Raw genomic sequence first — 17,292 nt, 5'->3', positions numbered from 1 at the left:
GTTATTCATGAGTTGGTGTCTTTGAATAGATTACATTCCTGGTGTCTGACTGATCATGTAAGTCACATGGTATTATTTTTGCTCCTTGCATGGGTGTCTGAAACTTTTAAGAAGAAAAAGAATGAATGACTTGTCTAATTCTTTTAATTGACATCCTGATTTGTTTTCTGATTGGAGTATTGCCCAAATATTTGCACATACAAAAGGCTGTTTTCACAGACATTCACAAATAGAAAATAGCAAGGGATACAATCAAATCAAATGGACATTCAGACTTTGAATACATGGCTTCACCCAAACCCTGTCTTGCCCTATTCAGCCTACTTTGGTCTTCAGCCTACCAGTGCTGAGAGCTCTTATAACTAGTATGATGATGTTTTCTGCCCCTGTGGGTTAGCTGTCTTGGAGGGCAGATTTATCAAATTATCAGCATTTCTTTGGTGCAGATGTCAGGGATTCATCCTGAAGCGCTGACATACAATGGTGGGGAATTTGATCCCCACTTGGGGCCAGTTTTCAAAGCTTTTCTTCCCATAGCATTGTGGATTGTCATTTAATGGCTGATCCGTCATCTCATACAGGACACAGCAGGGTATGCACAGCTGGATGTAAACTTGGCAGGATGCCGAAGTTCAAAGTGACCCACAAAGGGGAAAAAATGGAGCATGCATCTTTCCCCCTCTATTTTTTATGCTGAAAAAAGAAGGTCTGAAAGTTGAGGAGTGGAGGGGGAGGTTTGGTTCCTGCTTGCTTTTTACATGGGAAGTTCAGATCCTCTCTAGATTGGAAGACTCTGTGGTGACTGGAGAACTAGCGACATCACAAGAGCTAAACATGAAAGTTCAGCTACTAAGAGAGAGAGAAGGATTTTTCATCAGACTGTTTATTTGGTTTTGATTAAAATGTTTGAATGACGGTGTAATAATTAATTAATACTTTGTTAAAGATTCAGCACTCTCATCCCTTCCATAAAGTTAAGTGCCCAACATAAATTCCCTTAAACTTCCCACAGGTCTGCCCACAAAAAACAGGGATGGCCAGATATTGCATTCTTGATATTTCTAAGCCAAACAAACAAAAAGACTGCCCACAATCTAAAAAAATAAAAAATGCTAAACAATGTCAGGTCTTCTCTGTTCATCATAAGAAGCAAAAAAGGGCACAAGCCCAATTTATAAAAAAATCCTTTGCTGTTCACATTGAAGCAATGAAACTTCTCTTTACAGTGTCAGGTTTGTTTTCAGATTTTGTGTTTATGGTGCATCCAATAGTCCTTGGCCAGCTTCCCATAGGGCAGCTGCATGATGTCCGCTTGGGTTAAACAGGACTGGACAGTGAGCATAACACAAAGGCAGAAGATTTTCAAATGCACAGGTGCGGGGTGAGATAGAGAAACCTAACAGATTACAAATTGGTTCATATTGTAAATATTTGTATTTTAACTTTGTTATATTCAGAAGGAAGTAAGAGAAGCGCTCAGACAAGTAATTACCGCGAGGGGAAAACCCTATACAGACACTACAATCATTCAGGTAAACCACAGCTGATGTTCTTTGTAGCATGCAAGTCATTACATGCAAGATCCTCAGCATTTGCTAATATACTCTAATTTTACAGATCTAGGCTCAAGTCTGCATTGTGTTGCTGCAATCCTACGGAATTCAGCTGTAGCTGTGTCACAGAGAGCAGAGTTTTTCCTCTTTTGTATAAAAGAAAAATAATGAACTTTCCTATGTTTCTCTGTGTCCTCAGTAATACCCTGCTCCTGCTTCCACTGAAGTCAGTGGGAGTTTTGCCATTAACTTCTTTGTGGGCAGGCTCATGCTTGAAGTGCTGCATGCATGTTTGCAAGAAACTTTAATATGTGGTGTAGAGGCAGTGGTCCAGATTTTCCTAACCTGACCAAGCACAGGATAGGCCCATTACTCAATGTAGGGCTGGGGGGGAAGAGATAATAACAGAAAACATGGAAATGTCAGAAGTGCTAAATGCCTCTTTTGTTTCCATTTTCACCAAAAAGGTTAGTAGTGATCAGACGTCTAACGTAGTGAATGCCAGTGAAAATGAGGTAGGATCTGAGGCTAAAATAGGGAAAGAACAAATGCAAAATTACATAGACAAGTTAGATGTCTTCAAATCAGCTGGGCCTGATGAAATACATCCTAGAACATTCAAGGAGCTGACTGAGGAGATACTGAGTGAGCCATTAGTGATTATCTTTGAAAACTCATGGAAGATGGGAGAGATTGCAGAAGACTGGAAAAGAGCAAAGGTAATGCCAATCTATAAAAAGGGGAATTAGGAATATCTGGAGAAATACAGTCCAGTCAGCTTAACTTCAGTACCTGGAAAGACACTGGAGCAAATAATCAAGCAATCAATTTGCAAATGCCTAGAAGATAATAAGGTGCTAAGTAACAGTCAACATGGATTTGTCAGGAAAAAATCATGTCAGACCAACCTAGGAATGTGCAGGTGATACTTTGCAAAAATAGCTACTACAGGAAATTTGCATGGGCACATATACAGGCCAAACTGAGGATCCTTTGAAATTTGGCCCGCCAAGGTTTCCTGTGTGGCCTGCCAATTAAACTCTGTCTGAGCAGCTGGAGAGTGGGACGTGATCGTTCCCCTCTATTCGACATTGGTGAGGCCTCATCTGGAGTACTGTGTCCAGTTTTGGGCCCCACACTTCAAGAAGGATGTGGATAAATTGGAGAGAGTCCAGCGAAGGGCAACAAAAATGATTAGGGGACTGGAACACGTGAGTTATGAGGAGAGGCTGAGGGAGCTGGGATTGTTTAGCCTGCAGAAGAGAAGAATGAGGGGGGATTTGATAGCTGCTTTCAACTACCTGAAAGGGGGTTCCAAAGAGGATGACTCTAGACTGTTCTCAATGGTAGCAGATGACAGAACGAGGAGTAATGGTCTCAAGTTGCAGTGGGGGAGGTTTAGATTGGATATTAGGAAAAACTTTTTCACTAAGAGGGTGGTGAAACACTGGAATGCGTTACCTAGGGAGGTGGTAGAATCTCCTTCCTTAGAGGTTTTTAAGGTCAGGCTTGACAAAGCCCTGGCTGGGATGATTTAACTGGGAATTGGTCCTGCTTCGAGCAGGGGGTTGGACTAGATGACCTTCTGGGGTCCCTTCCAACCCTGATATTCTATGATTCTATGACTGCTGGCCGGGTGCTAAGCTCTAAAGGCAGCACTGCTGTCAGCAGCAGCGCAGAAATAAAGGTGGCAATATACCACACCATGCCACCCTCACTTCTCCACTGCTGCTGGTGGGGGCTTTGCCTTCAGAGCTGGGCGCCCGGCCAGCAGCTGCTGCTATTCGGCTGCCCAGCCAGTGCTTAATTTGTGCTGGGGCTGAGCCCTGGCATCTCTTTCATTACAAAGTAAGCACTGCAGGTAATAATGTTGATTTATAAACTCTGTTAAAAGATAGAAACACTAATACTTATGTTCCAATCAAGGTCTGTATTTATTGGCAGCTGAGGTTTTTTTCCTTTTATTTTGTCATTCTTCTGCACAAATGGCCTGCCGCTTGTCATAAAATACTCAAATCGGCCAGCAGGCAGATCTAATTGAGTATAACAGCATTGGAGTTTGGATTTGGTGGTACTGAAATGACAAGTTATTGGGCTCAGTGCAGGGGTAACTGGGTGAAATGTAGTGGCCTGAGAGCTACAGACAGTCAGATTAGATGACCCAATGGTCCCTTCTGGCCTTAAACTCTATGAATCTATGAAATCTCTCAAGGTGTTCTCATGAGATTTCCACCAGCAGGGGCTACATCCAGAACCAATCCCATAGGGGCAGTGAGACAGGGTGAAACATCCAAGAAAGGATTAAGGGCTGCCTGCCTGTCGCATGACTGAGCAAGGGATTTAAGGAGAGGCAGGGAAAAAACCTGGGCTGAGAGCTTGGTTGGGGTTATGGGGAGGGGAGGTTGGCTGAGAGCTCAGCCCTGGCTGTAGTCGAGCTCTCAACCCCAGCTGGGACCACAGCAGAGCTCTTGGCCCTTGCCGGAGCTCCAAGCCTGGAGCCTGTCCCCTGTTCTGCTCTTTTCGCCCACAGCCCCGTCCATGGCCCCACCCCATTCTGCCCCTTCCTCCACAGCCCCGCATGTTCTTTCCCCACTCGGCCTTTTCCCCCGAGGCCCTGCCCTCTGCTTGCTTGCTCCTTTCACACACACCCCGCTATGGCCCTGAGACCGGAAAAGCTCTGCAGCTGGGAGTGAGACCTCCTCCAGCTCTGTGGCCCTGGTGGGGGGAGATTTTTCCAGGGGCCCCTGGGCATGGGTCCTGTGGGTCCATGTGATAATCCGTGCCCCCCTCCCCAGAAGTGAGAGGTTTGGGGAGGCTTAGCCTCTCCTAATCTCCATTATGCGCTGCCCATGGCCCTGATGCAGGGCCTGAAACAGACTCTGGCATGGCCCTGGTTCTTTCCTGGGCCAGTAAGAAAGCCACCTGCTTACAGGAAGGTTCAGACCCAATTATTCAAATCAACCTTGTCTCCCAAATCTGATTATGAATTCAGACTTGAGGTTCCATTTCAGGCCCATCTCTACATGCGATAAATATTTAGGCACAAATCTTCAGACAGTGGCCTCAGTTTCTCTTCAGGCACAAATTATGTCTGAAATTTGATCAGATGTCTAAGCACCTGCTTTGTGGCTCCATCAGGTATTTAGGAATCGAAGCCAGTGTGGCCACAAATGACTACACAGGCCTGGTTAAGGCAAGGTGGAAAATGATGTCTTTAACATGGCACATAGGCATGTTTCTTGACTTTAGCAAAGCTTTTGACACGGTCTCCCACAGTATTCTTGTCAGCAAGTTAAGGAAGTATGGGCTGGATGAATGCACTACAAGGTGGGTAGAAAGCTGGCTAGATTGTCGGGCTCAACGGGTAGTGATCAATGGCTCCATATCTAGTTGGCAGCCGGTATCAAGTGGAGTGCCCCAGGGGTCGGTCCTGGGGCCGGTTTTGTTCAATATCTTCATAAATGATCTGGAGGATGGTGTGGATTGCACTCTCAGCAAATTTGCGGATGATACTAAACTGGGAGGAGTGGTAGATACGCTGGAGGGGAGGGATAGGATACAGAAAGACCTAGACAAATTGGAGGATTGGGCCAAAAGAAATCTGATGAGGTTCAATAAGGATAAGTGCAGGGTCCTGCACTTAGGACGGAAGAACCCAATGCACAGCTACAGACTAGGGACCGAATGGCTAGGCAGCAGTTCTGCGGAAAAGGACCTAGGGGTGACAGTGGACGAGAAGCTGGATATGAGTCAGCAGTGTGCCCTTGTTGCCAAGAAGGCCAATGGCATTTTGGGATGTATAAGTAGGGGCATAGCGAGCAGATCAAGGGACGTGATCGTTCCCCTCTATTCGACATTGGTGAGGCCTCATCTGGAGTACTGTGTCCAGTTTTGGGCCCCACACTTCAAGAAGGATGTGGATAAATTGGAGAGAGTCCAGCGAAGGGCAACAAAAATGATTAGGGGACTGGAACACATGAGTTATGAGGAGAGGCTGAGGGAGCTGGGATTGTTTAGCCTGCAGAAGAGAAGAATGAGGGGGGATTTGATAGCTGCTTTCAACTACCTGAAAGGGGGTTCCAAAGAGGATGGCTCTAGACTGTTCTCAATGGTAGCAGATGACAGAATGAGGAGTAATGGTCTCAAGTTGCAGTGGGGGAGGTTTAGATTGGATATTAGGAAAAACTTTTTCACTAAGAGGGTGGTGAAACACTGGAATGCGTTACCTAGGGAGGTGGTAGAATCTCCTTCCTTAGAGGTTTTTAAGGTCAGGCTTGACAAAGCCCTGGCTGGGATGATTTAACTGGGAATTGGTCCTGCTTTGAGCAGGGGGTTGGACTAGATGACTTTCTGGGGTCCCTTCCAACCCTGATATTCTATGATTCTATGATTAGATTAGCTATCTATATCTGGACTATAAGGTGGATAGAAAGCTGGCTAGATTGTCGGGCTCAACGGGTAGTGATCAATGGCTCCATGTCTAGTTGGCAGCCGGTATCAAGTGGAGTGCCCCAAGGGTCAGTCCTGGGGCCGGTTTTGTTCAATATCTTCATAAATGATCTGGAGGATGGTGTGGATTGCACCCTCAGCAAGTTTGCAGATGACACTAAACTGGGAGGAGAGGTAGATACGCTGGAGGGTAGGGATAGGATACAGAGGGACCTAGACAAATTGGAGGATTGGGCCAAAAGAATCTGATGAGGTTCAACAAGGACAAGTGCAGAGTCCTGCACTTAGGATGGAAGAACCCAATGCACCGCTACAGACTAGGGACCGAATGGCTCGGCAGCAGTTCTGCAGAAAAGGACCTAGGGGTTACAGTGGATGAGAAGCTGGATATGAGTCAACAGTGTGCCCTTGTTGCCAAGAAGGCCAATGGCATTTTGGGCTGTATAAGTAGGGGCATTGCCAGCAGATCGAGGGACGTGATCGTTCCCCTCTATTCGACACTGGTGAGGCCTCATCTGGAGTACTGTGTCCAGTTTTGGGCCCCACACTACAAGAAGGATGTGGAAAAATTGGAAAGAGTCCAGCGGAGGGCAACAAAAATGATTAGGGGACTGGAACACATGAGTTATGAGGAGAGGCTGAGGGAACTGGGGATGTTTAGTCTACGGAAGAGAAGAATGAGGGGGGATTTGATAGCTGCTTTCAACTACCTGAAAGGGGGTTCCAAAGAGGATGGCTCTAGACTGTTCTCAGTGGTAGCAGATGACAGAACAAGGAGTAATGGTGTCAAGTTGCAGTGGGGGAGATTTAGGTTGGATATTAGGAAAAACTTTTTCACTAGGAGGGTGGTGAAACACTGGAATGGGTTACCTAGGGAGGTGGTGGAATCTCCTTCCTTAGAAGTTTTTAAGGTCAGGCTTGACAAAGCCCTGGCTGGGATGATTTAATTGGGGATCGGTCCTGCTTTGAGCAGGGGGTTGCCTAGATGACCTCCTGAGGTCCCTTCCAGCCCTGATATTCTATGATTCTATGATCTATCTATCTGTCTATAATATCTGTACTGGCAAAGCCTCCTAATGGAGACACAGCTTATACAGGCCAGAGAGTTATTTTGCTAGTATATTTTATACCAGTTCCCCAAACGAAATAAGCCATACTGGCAAAAGCACTTTTTTTGCCAGTATGACTGCATCTATACTAAGGTTTTTACCAGCATAGGTATGTCAGCTACAAGTGTGATTTTTTTTTCATACTCCTAACTGAAGTAACAATGCCGGCAAAATTTAACTGTAGAGCAGGCCTAAGGCTTCCTTTTGAATGCTGTGTACCTCTTTTCCCAAGAGACACTGTTGTCCGACTTGATGTCCTGATCAAGCTCCTGACTGAGATGGGATGTGATTACCCAGCTACCATTCTGTACATGTCAACTCAATACAACATTCTTCACTCGCTGTCCTAAACTGATGCATAGTGTTGCTGTACCCTGATTAACAACTGCTAGATCTGGCTGCATTTCAGTGGTGTATAGAGTTGGTGCTATTTGGAGAGGGCTTTGGGATGATTTTTTGTAATGAAAAGTGCTGTATGAATGTAAGATCCTGAAAATATTACTTACTTTCTTTTTGTTCTGTGTTTGTATAGTGCCTAGCACAACAGGGACCTGATCCTTCACTGGGGCACTTAGGTATATAAATATGATGATGATGCATAATATTACTATGTAATATTATACATTATGTAAGATCATGAAAATAGAACTTCTGCAATTTCGTTTTCTGTATGCCTAAAGATGAACTGATTATCAATATTTTCACAATACATGTCTCGTGCTCAGATTAAGGGGATGTGTTTCCTTCCTCCTGTTTTGATGAACTGATACATTTATTGTGGCTAGTGCATGGAAAATCCCATTCTCTCTCTGTGTCATCGTTTGTCTCTCTGACACTACGCAGATCATGGGCTGAACACAGGATATATTATTCTGTCTGTCTCCTTTTTTCCATCTGGTCCTTTCCTACAGCAAGGCTCCATTTCAACAGAGCAGCTAGTAGTGTTAAGTTAACACCTGTTCAAGTCAATCCAAACAGAGACTGATTTTCATCCTTCTGGCAGGAAGAAACTAAGTGCTCTGCTTGGCTTACCACTTGCAAGTGTAAGGTGGTGTCAGGGGGAATTAACATGAGCAAATTGCCAGGACCCTGTTTATTATCTTAGGCCATGAAATGGAGCCCACCTATTTCTTGCCGCCAATCTGGTCGAATAAGCATCTCACCCCAGGAATACTGTCTACGTAAGTTTTTATATAGGCATCTTTTTATGGTCAAAGATGGGATTTCTCTATATAGTCATATCTATTCAAATACAAGGTCATGCTAAAGTTGCTGGCAAACCCCACAGAAATGAAGATGGCAAATATTGTATGAAGTGGGCCCTACAGCTGAGTATTACTAGTAATGCCCAAATGTGGGGCAGATTCTTCTACTCTTATTCGCACTGAGTGGCACCGTACTGCACAGGAAGTCCTACCGACTTCAGCAGAAGCATTTGTGGAGTAAGATACTATTCACTGTGAGTCTGGGTATCCAAATCTAGACCCTAGGGAGTATTTTTATTCACATGAGGATTTTTAAAACAAGGAACTAAATCATTCCCTAAGAAGATGGAGGGACTTTCAAAGGTGAAGGTGTGAGAAATCATGCGCACCCAATGACATTTGAATAACTTCAGAATGTTCTATCACTACTTAAATCGACAGGTATTAACAAGGAGGGCACAGGCAGTCCAGCATATCAGTGATACCATAAAAGATAAGGTGGAAGCTGTATGTTTGGGAGAATTTCTGCATTTTCTGCATAGGTAAGAGGCCCATCTTTTTCTGCATTGACCCATCATCAGTAAAAGAAAGAAGAAATGGTAGCAGATTTATTGGTGATTTTTTGTTTGTCTGAAACTAATTTTGTTTCCCAATTCCCCATTTATTTCCCCATTGTACAGCAAGTTCTCATCAAACTGCCAGACTCAAGTTTCACCACCTTTCTTGGAGATTTTATTCCTCTGGACTTATTTGGTTTTCTTAAGTACTTGGGTCAACATTTATTCTGGGAAACAATAGAAAACGACATTTCACACTCTGTTAGTACCCACGTGTGTTGTGTGTGTAACAGTAGTGTACCAGTGCCATGCATATTCTGGGGTCTGAGGGCCTCATCCAGTGACCCCTGAAGTCGATGGAAAGACTCTAATTGATTTTAATGGGTTTGGGATCAGGCCCAGAATAAGGCTCTCACTAAATTACCAGTAAGATTTTTTTTTTAACTCTCTTTCCTAACTGCTCAGAGAGAAGACTCTTTTCCCACTCTTAGTTACTAAAAGCAGAGGACACTACCTCCTCCTAACCCTTTCCCACTTGAATAAAGTACTGCACCCTCATCTTTCTTTCTTTCTTTCTTTCTTTCTTTCTTTCTTTCTTTCTTTCTTTCTTTCTTTCTTTCTTTTTTCTTTCTTTCTTTCTTTCTTTCTTTCTTTCTAAATCCTTACTATGTAAGTATCAGAGACAACACAATTATCAGTACAACAGTGAGATTTTTGTTTAGAGAAACATTCTACATTAATATAATAATCAGGTCTCTCTATTTAACAGGCGCTTACCATACTGCACAGTACACTCTTCTCCTATCAGTACACTCTTCTCCTATCCCTGCTTCTTGTCCTATCCTCAGAGGTTAAGAACAAAAAATTTTCTCCCTTTTGTACTTTTATGTACATGAAAACTGTCCCCTCTCAGTGTTCTCTTCTCCAGACTAAACAAACCCAATTTTTTCAATCTTCCCTCATAGGTCATGTTTTCTAAACCTTTATTCATTTTTGTTGCTCTTCTCTGGACTTTCTCCAGTTTGTCCACATCTTTCCTGAAATGTGGTGCCCAGAACTGGACACAATACTCCAGCTGAGGCCTAATTAACGCAGAGTAGAGCAGAAGGATTACTTCTCGTGTCTTGCTTACAATACTCCTGCTAATACATCCCAGAATGATGTTTGCTTTTTTTGCAACAGCGTTACACTGTTGACTCATATTTAGCTTGTGATCCACTATGACCCCCAGATCCCTTTCCGCAGTACTCCTTCCTAGGCAGTCATTTCCCATTTTGTATGTGTGCAACTGATTGTTCCTTTCTAAGTGGAGTACTTTGCATTTCATCCTAATTACTTCAGACCATTTCTCCAGTTTGTCCAGATCATTTTAAATTTTAATCCTATCTTCCAAGGCACTTGCAACCCCTCCCAGCTTGGTATTGTCTGCAAACTTTATAAATGTATTCTCTATACCATTATCTAAATCATTGGTGAAGATATTAAACAGAACCGGACCCAAACTGATCCCTGCGGGACCCCACTTGTTATGCTCTTCCAGCATGACTGTGAACCACTGATAACTACTCTCTGGGAATGATTTTCCAACCAGTTATGCACCCACCTTATAGTAGTTCCATCTAGGTTGAATTTCCTTAGTTTGTTTATGAGAAGGACATGTGAGACATTATCAGAAGCCTTACTAAAAGTCAAGATATACCACATCTACCGCTTCCCCACTATCCACAGGCTTCTTACCCTGTCATTTCTTCTGGCTCCTTCCTTCTCCTCTTTTTCCAGTATGGGTCTCTCACTGTATCCCATCCAGCAGAGAGTCCTGTACTACTACTTGTAGGCAATATATTTTCAGAAAGGAGTGTGATTTATTTTTCTTTTAAAGTTCACTGTCCCTTTAAATTAACAGAGGGAAGGAATTAAGTACAAGAGTGAGTTGCCCAGCAGTGCTATAAATCTGAGGCCTTTAGGGACTCAAGCTATCACCAGTTTTCACTGTATCAGAGGGGTAGCTGTGTTAGTCTGGATCTGTAAAAGCGGCAGAGTTCTGTGGCACCTTATAGACTAACAGACATATATGCTGTTAGTCTATAAGGTGCCACAGGACTCTTTGCCGCTTTTACAGATTCCACTGGTTACTCATACACACTGAGTCTTCTAGAAGTGCACCAGGTTTCGGGCAAGTCCCTTTTGCTTTGTCGCTTACAAGGAGCAAGTATTTTAAAAAATGAACACACAAAATCCCCAGAACCATTACAATGACAATGCCTAAGCTAAGTAACTTCCCAGTCTTATTACTGTAACACTTCCCTATCCCTTCCAGCTACTTAGGGCAGGGACTGTATCTTTTTCCTATTCTAGAAAGCACCTAGAAGAGTAAAACTGTGAACGCTAAGAATCAAAGTAATAATGGAATATTTGGTCTGTTTGCTGCCAGGCTAGCCGATTCTGTAATGTTGTCAGACCTTGCTATTTAAACATGTCTTTATTACTTTGTTTTATCTAGCTATAAACATGAAGTAAGAAGCCTTCTCCAACTTGACACCTTTTCTGAGACCGACAGCAATCTGCAAATACTTGAGAACTGCTGCATTTTCAGGTGAGAAAACAGACCAGTGTGACATGTGAAGTGAAGTGAACTTTCTGCTTTATGGGCCTCATCCAGCTCCCACTGAAGTCAATGAGACTACTTGAGTGCTTAAAGTTAAGCAAGAGCTTCAGTGATTTTGCTGGATCAAGCCCTATATGAACATCCTACCTCTTTTTGTTAAAAGGAACAGGAAGCAACAAAGCATAAAAGGAGAGAGGAGGTTCTAGGCACCAAAATGCTCAATTCAGTAGTTTTTGTGACAGTGGTGAAAACAGGCTCGCTGGTGGTTTTTCTGTGTAAGATTACCTAGGGATCTTTTGGAGTCAGCCAAAAATCCCTAGCCCCAAAAATAGCCACAGTGTTTACTTCAATTTTAGAGTCAGTCATGTGCAAGTAATTTTTTCTTTCATAATATATGCGCTGTGATATGTAGCTTACAGCAAAGGCAAGAGTCCCATAACATGTTTCTAACACTATGAATCCTAAACTGAAGAGTTATGTTGGCTCCACTGAGTAGAAAATATGTATATTATTCTTTTAAAATGTGAAAATAAAAATTACACATTAACCTTTTCCAGACAATAAAAATGATGATTTCTGATTTGTGAACACATTAACCTAGGACTTGCATGATTATGTAGATCTGAAGAATGTTCTGATTGTGTATGTCTGTATTTTTTGCTTGTAAGCTTTGGCCTTTTTAATGTACAGTGCTATTCAATTTGCATTTGTTATGGGCCAAACGTACAAAGGATCCCTGACCCAGTCTCCATTTGTCTGCAAGCTGTCTTACATGTGCAAATCCTGTTTGTGTGCTATTTTTTGTGTCCTCTCATTTGGGAAAATGACAGAATTTGCATTTGCAAAACCCATTTATGTTTGATTTGCATTAACAAATGTGGCATTTGTTTGTGTAAAGTTGCACACATTAACGAGAGCACTCAAAAATATATGCACCAGTGATTGTGCACTGAGGCCCTCATCCAGTGGTGCAGTTAAGCATGTAACAACCTTCAACCATTTGAAAAAGTCCCGTTGACTTAAATGGGAGTTGGATCAGCCCTTAAAGGAGACCATGGACTGAAAATATGGCCCAATGTGACTTTTGGTTTTGGTTTGTTCTTTTTTTTTTTTACAGAGCTGCTTGGCATAAGCTAATGTACATCTATCATGCTAGTGCTGACACTGATGCTAAAGTGAAGGAATTTATAGACAGTACAGAAGAACAGAGTAGAGAACTTCTTCTGCAGGCAATTACTTCTAAAGTCAAGGTATCTGAGACCAATGTTAACATTTAATGATATTTTCATGCTGTCAGGCAGATGTTCCTATCCTGATCCTGGGGATGATGTATGGCTTTGCCTGCAGGACTGAGGAATTGATATATTTTAGATCTGTACCTTGGAGCTTCTGTCTATTTAATCATTCAGGATTCTAATACTCTGCTTTTTGGAGCCATAGTCTTTTCGCTGTTACTAAAGATGCACCGATGGCTGCCCGCCTGTATTCAAATCCCAAGAGCTGGAGCGAAAAATATTAATTTCTAATGGCTATGAATTTCTCAATGAACAAAGTTAAATAATGTGATGCCATTTATCTTTGGTGTATTGTTCACTTCTTCCCAAAGATGAAGACCACTGCAAATATATCAGATGGTTGTCAAAGCCCGTGTGTGTGTCTCCCCTGGGTTAATCTAGGTACAGAGAAGGTAGATCAAGAGCTTCTGTTCTCCATGTCTCATAACTCAAGAACGAGGGGACATTTAGTGACATTGAAAGGTGACAAATTCAAAACTGATAAAAGAAATACTTTTCTACATGGTGCACAATTAGACTGTGGAACTCATTGCCACAGTAAGTCATTAAAGCCAAGAACTTAGCAAGATTCAAAAAGCACCTGGATATTTATCTGGAGATCAAGCATATCCAGAGTTATCATAGCCAATGGAAACAAAATTTGGGAAGGGAATTTAAATCTCATGCTTGAGGCCTTAAGTCAGCCTCTGACTGTTAGAGATCAGGATGAGATTTAATGTGGAGGGCAGATTATCTTGCATATGTCTGCTGTAGGGTTCTTGTACCTTCCTCTGAAGCATCTGGTGCTGACTATTGTTGGAGATAGGCTGCTGGACTAGATGAACCCCAGGGTTGATCCAGTTTGGCAGTTCTGTGTGGGCCTCACTGATATAGCTATCGCTCCACTGAGAGGCTGTCTGCCTTCCACAGTTGTATGAAGTGTTGTTATAGCTGTGCTGGTCCCAGGATGCCAGACAGACAAGGTGGGTGAGGGAATACCTTTTAGTGGACCAGCTTCTGTTGGTGAGAGAGACAAAATGTCAAGCTTACACAGAGCACTTTTTCTGGACTGGGAAACTTTTTCAGGCTGGGTCTACACTACAAACGTACACATAGGTGCCGGAACTCCAATTTGTTTAGGTTATTCTGGACCATATCTCTACCCTCCAGCATGTCTACCTCTCCCCCCAGCTCAGTGTCATCTGCGAACTTGCTGAGGGAGCAATCCATCCCATCATCCAGATAATTAATGAAGATGTTGAACAAAACCGGACCCAGGACTGACCCCTGGGGCACTCCACTTGATACCGGCTGCCAACTAGACATTGAGCCGTTGATCACTACCCATTGAGCCTAGCTTTCTATCTACTTTATAGCTTTTCTATCTAGTCAACTTTCTATCTACTTTATAGTCTATTCATCCCATCCATACTTTTTTAACTTGCTGGCAAGAATATTGTGGGAAACCATATCAAAAGCTTTGCTAAAGTCGAGGTATATCACGTCCACCACTTTCCCCATATCCACAGAGCCAGTTATCTCATCATAGAAGGCAATTAGGTTGGTCAGGCATGACTTGCCCTTGGTGAATCCATGTTGACTGTTCCTGATCACTTTCCTCTCCTCCAAGTGCTTCAAAATGGATTCCTTGAGGACTTGCTTCATGATTTTTTCAGGGACTGAGATGAGGCTGACCAGTCTGTAGTTCCCTGGATTCTCCTTCTTCCCTTTTTAAAAGATGGGCACTACATTAGCCTTTTTCCAATCGTCCGGGACCTCCCCCAATTGCCACAATCTTTCAAAGATAATGGCCAATGGCTCTGCAATCACATCAGGTCAGATATAGAGTGATTACTTTGTGAAAAATGTTCACCCACAGGTGATAGGGTGTTTTTGTCTTTTATCATTGTCCTTTGTGAGTTCATCTGAGCATGTAGTGAGTATCTCATTGCAGCCACTCAGTTGCTATTGGGGCACTTAGTCCACAGGATGAGGCACAACACATGTTGTGATAGGCATGCGTAGGACTCACGGATCTTGTAAGATGTGTTGGGGAAGGGGATGTTGATCATTTTAGCAGTGGAGATATGTCTGCATGTTTTGCATCTGTTATTCTGGCAGGGTCTGGTGTCGCTTTGAGTTGGTGTGGCCTTGTCTGTGGAGAATTTACTCCTGATGATGCTCCTGGGGATGTTGGGTGTTTGAAGGCCAGAAGAAGGGGTTCAGGAAAGATTTCTTTCAGGATGGGGTCCCCTTTGAGTATGGGTTGTAGTCATTTGTTTATACCCCATATGGGTTCCTGTGTGGGGTGGTAGATAACAACTAGGGGTATGTAGTCAGAAGGGGTTTCATTTCTGTATAGGAGCAGGTTCTCCTGGGATATTTGAGTGGCCCATTCCATGATGCGATCTGCATGTCTGGTGCAGTGTCCTTGTTTGGTGAAGGTGGTTTTGAGTGTGTTAAGGTGTATATCCTAGGCTCTCTTCTCTGAGCATATTCTGTGGTATCTGAAGCTATGTCTACACTAGCACTTATGTCAGCAAAACTTTTGTCACTCAGGAATGTGAAAAAACACCCCTCTAAGAGCAACATAAGTTTTGCTGGCATAAGTGCTCTTGTGCACAACGCTATGTCAATGGGAGATGCTCTCCCACCGACAAAGCTACAGCCGCTTGTTGAGTTGGTTTTATTATGTTGATGGGAGAGCTCTCTCCCATTGGCATAATGCGGCTACACCATTGATCTTACAGTGACACAGCAGTATCGGTACAGCTGTGCTGTTGTAAGCTTATAAGTGTAGACATGGCCTGAGTAGATTACAGATTTCTTGGTGTGTTTTGGATGATGACTGGATCTATGACGGTCGGTGTGGTGGTCCATGGGTTTCTTGTATATAGTTGTCTGTAGGGTTCCATTGCTGAAGTTGATTGTGGTGTGCAGGAAGTTGATGCTGGTGTGGGTGTGTTCCAGAGACAGTTTAATGGATGGGCGGTGGTTGTTGAAGTTGTGGTAGAAATCTATGAGTGCATGTAGGTCGTCTTTCCAGAGGATGAAAATATCATTGATGTATCTCAGGTATATCATTGGTTTCATGGTGCATTTGTCCAGAAATTCTTCTTCAAGGTTGGCTATGAAATGGTTGGCATATTGGGGAGCCATCCTAGTACCCATGGCTGTTCCCATGGTTTGGACAAAGTGTTCGTTGTTTAATTGTTTAATGTAAAATTGTTATGGATGAGAATGGGTGTAATGGATGCATTTGGTGATGTGTGTTGGGGTGGATATCTGAGGGTTGTCCATTGTCTTGTAAATATTTGAGGCAGGCAGTTATGCCATCATTGTGAGGGATGTTGGTGTACAGGGAGGTGAAATTTATGGTGGGAAGAATGGTATTCTGAGGGAGGTTGTTAATGTTGCAGGGTTTGTGAAGGAAATCAGTTGTTTCTTGGAGGAAGCTGGTTCCTTCTGGAGCATGTGAGGTGCAGTAAGTGGTTCCTCAGTTTTTCTGAAGTCCATTTGCCAAGCTGTTCAGCATATTTGGAGTTGTATATAGTGGTCAGATTGTGTTAGATGATGAGACTTCTGGGATGATGTTTTGTTTCTCATATTTGCTCAGGAAGTAGATGTCGCTAGTAAGTTTCACTTCCTTTTTCTTTATGCTGTGGAGTTTCCATTTCAGATGGCAAAATTAGGTATCTTCCGTTATTTCATGCAATGTTGTTGTAGCTGTGTTGGTCCCAGGATATTAGAGAGACAAGGTAATATCTTTTATTGGCCCAACTTCTGTTGATGAGAGAGACAAGCTTTGGAGCTTACTCAGATGTCTTCTTCAGCTCCCCACAGACCAGGACACACCAACTTAAAGCAGCACCAGACCCTGTGAGAACAAGAGATACAAAACCTGCAGACATATCTCCACTGCTCTAATGATCAACACACCCCACAACACACCTTTCAAGATCCATGTATCCTACACATGCCTATCACAAGATGTGGTGTACCTCAGCCAGTGAACTAAATGCCCCAGTAGCCACTATGTGGGTGAAACCAGACAGTTACTACAGTCTTGCATGAACTCACCCAGGAAAATGATGAAAGACAAAACCTCCCTGTCACCTGTGGGTGAACGCTTTTCACAAAGAGATCACTCTATATCTGGCCTATCAGTCCTCATCTTCAAAGGAAACCTGTACAATACTTTCAAAAGATGAGTCTGGGAGCTTAAATTCATAACTTTGCGAGCCACTAAAAATCATGGACTGAACAGAGACCTGGGTTTATGGTTTATTGCAAAAAATCTATAACCCATTAACAACCCCCCCCACTTCCTTCCCACCCATTCTTCCCTATGATTGGAGGGGTGTTAATGGGCCACTTCACCTTCAATGGTTCCTTGAAATATGTGTTAACTATTTATGCTAAACAATCTGTTCCACCTTGTATGTAGCTGTGACACTCTGAGTAAGTTTCCCCGACCTGCAGAAGAGCTCTGTATAGCTCCAAAGCTTGCCTCTCTCGCCAACAGAAGTTGGTCCAGTAA

General features: G+C 43.2%; 1 protein-coding gene across 4 annotated transcripts in view; it reads left to right on the top strand.

Annotated features, from left to right (window-relative positions):
• The window catches only part of LOC140913399 (exocyst complex component 3), a 37,269-nt gene that overhangs the window by 10,913 nt on the left and 9,064 nt on the right, over positions 1-17,292 (top strand). For all 4 annotated transcript variants that reach the window (XM_073349732.2, XM_073349731.2, XM_073349728.2 and 1 more), the window contains exons 4-7: positions 1,458-1,532; positions 8,758-8,858; positions 11,374-11,466; positions 12,596-12,728. In XM_073349732.2, coding sequence (XP_073205833.1) covers positions 1,458-1,532; positions 8,758-8,858; positions 11,374-11,466; positions 12,596-12,728 — 402 coding nt within the window. The remainder of the gene's footprint in view (positions 1-1,457; positions 1,533-8,757; positions 8,859-11,373; positions 11,467-12,595; positions 12,729-17,292) is intronic.

The sequence above is a fragment of the Lepidochelys kempii genome, chromosome 6 (assembly GCF_965140285.1).
Source record: "Lepidochelys kempii isolate rLepKem1 chromosome 6, rLepKem1.hap1, whole genome shotgun sequence".
In the NCBI taxonomy this organism is placed as follows: Eukaryota; Metazoa; Chordata; order Testudines; family Cheloniidae; genus Lepidochelys; species Lepidochelys kempii.
The sequence above is the reverse complement of the archived record's forward strand: the minus strand, read 5'-3'. Positions and strand labels throughout refer to the sequence as shown.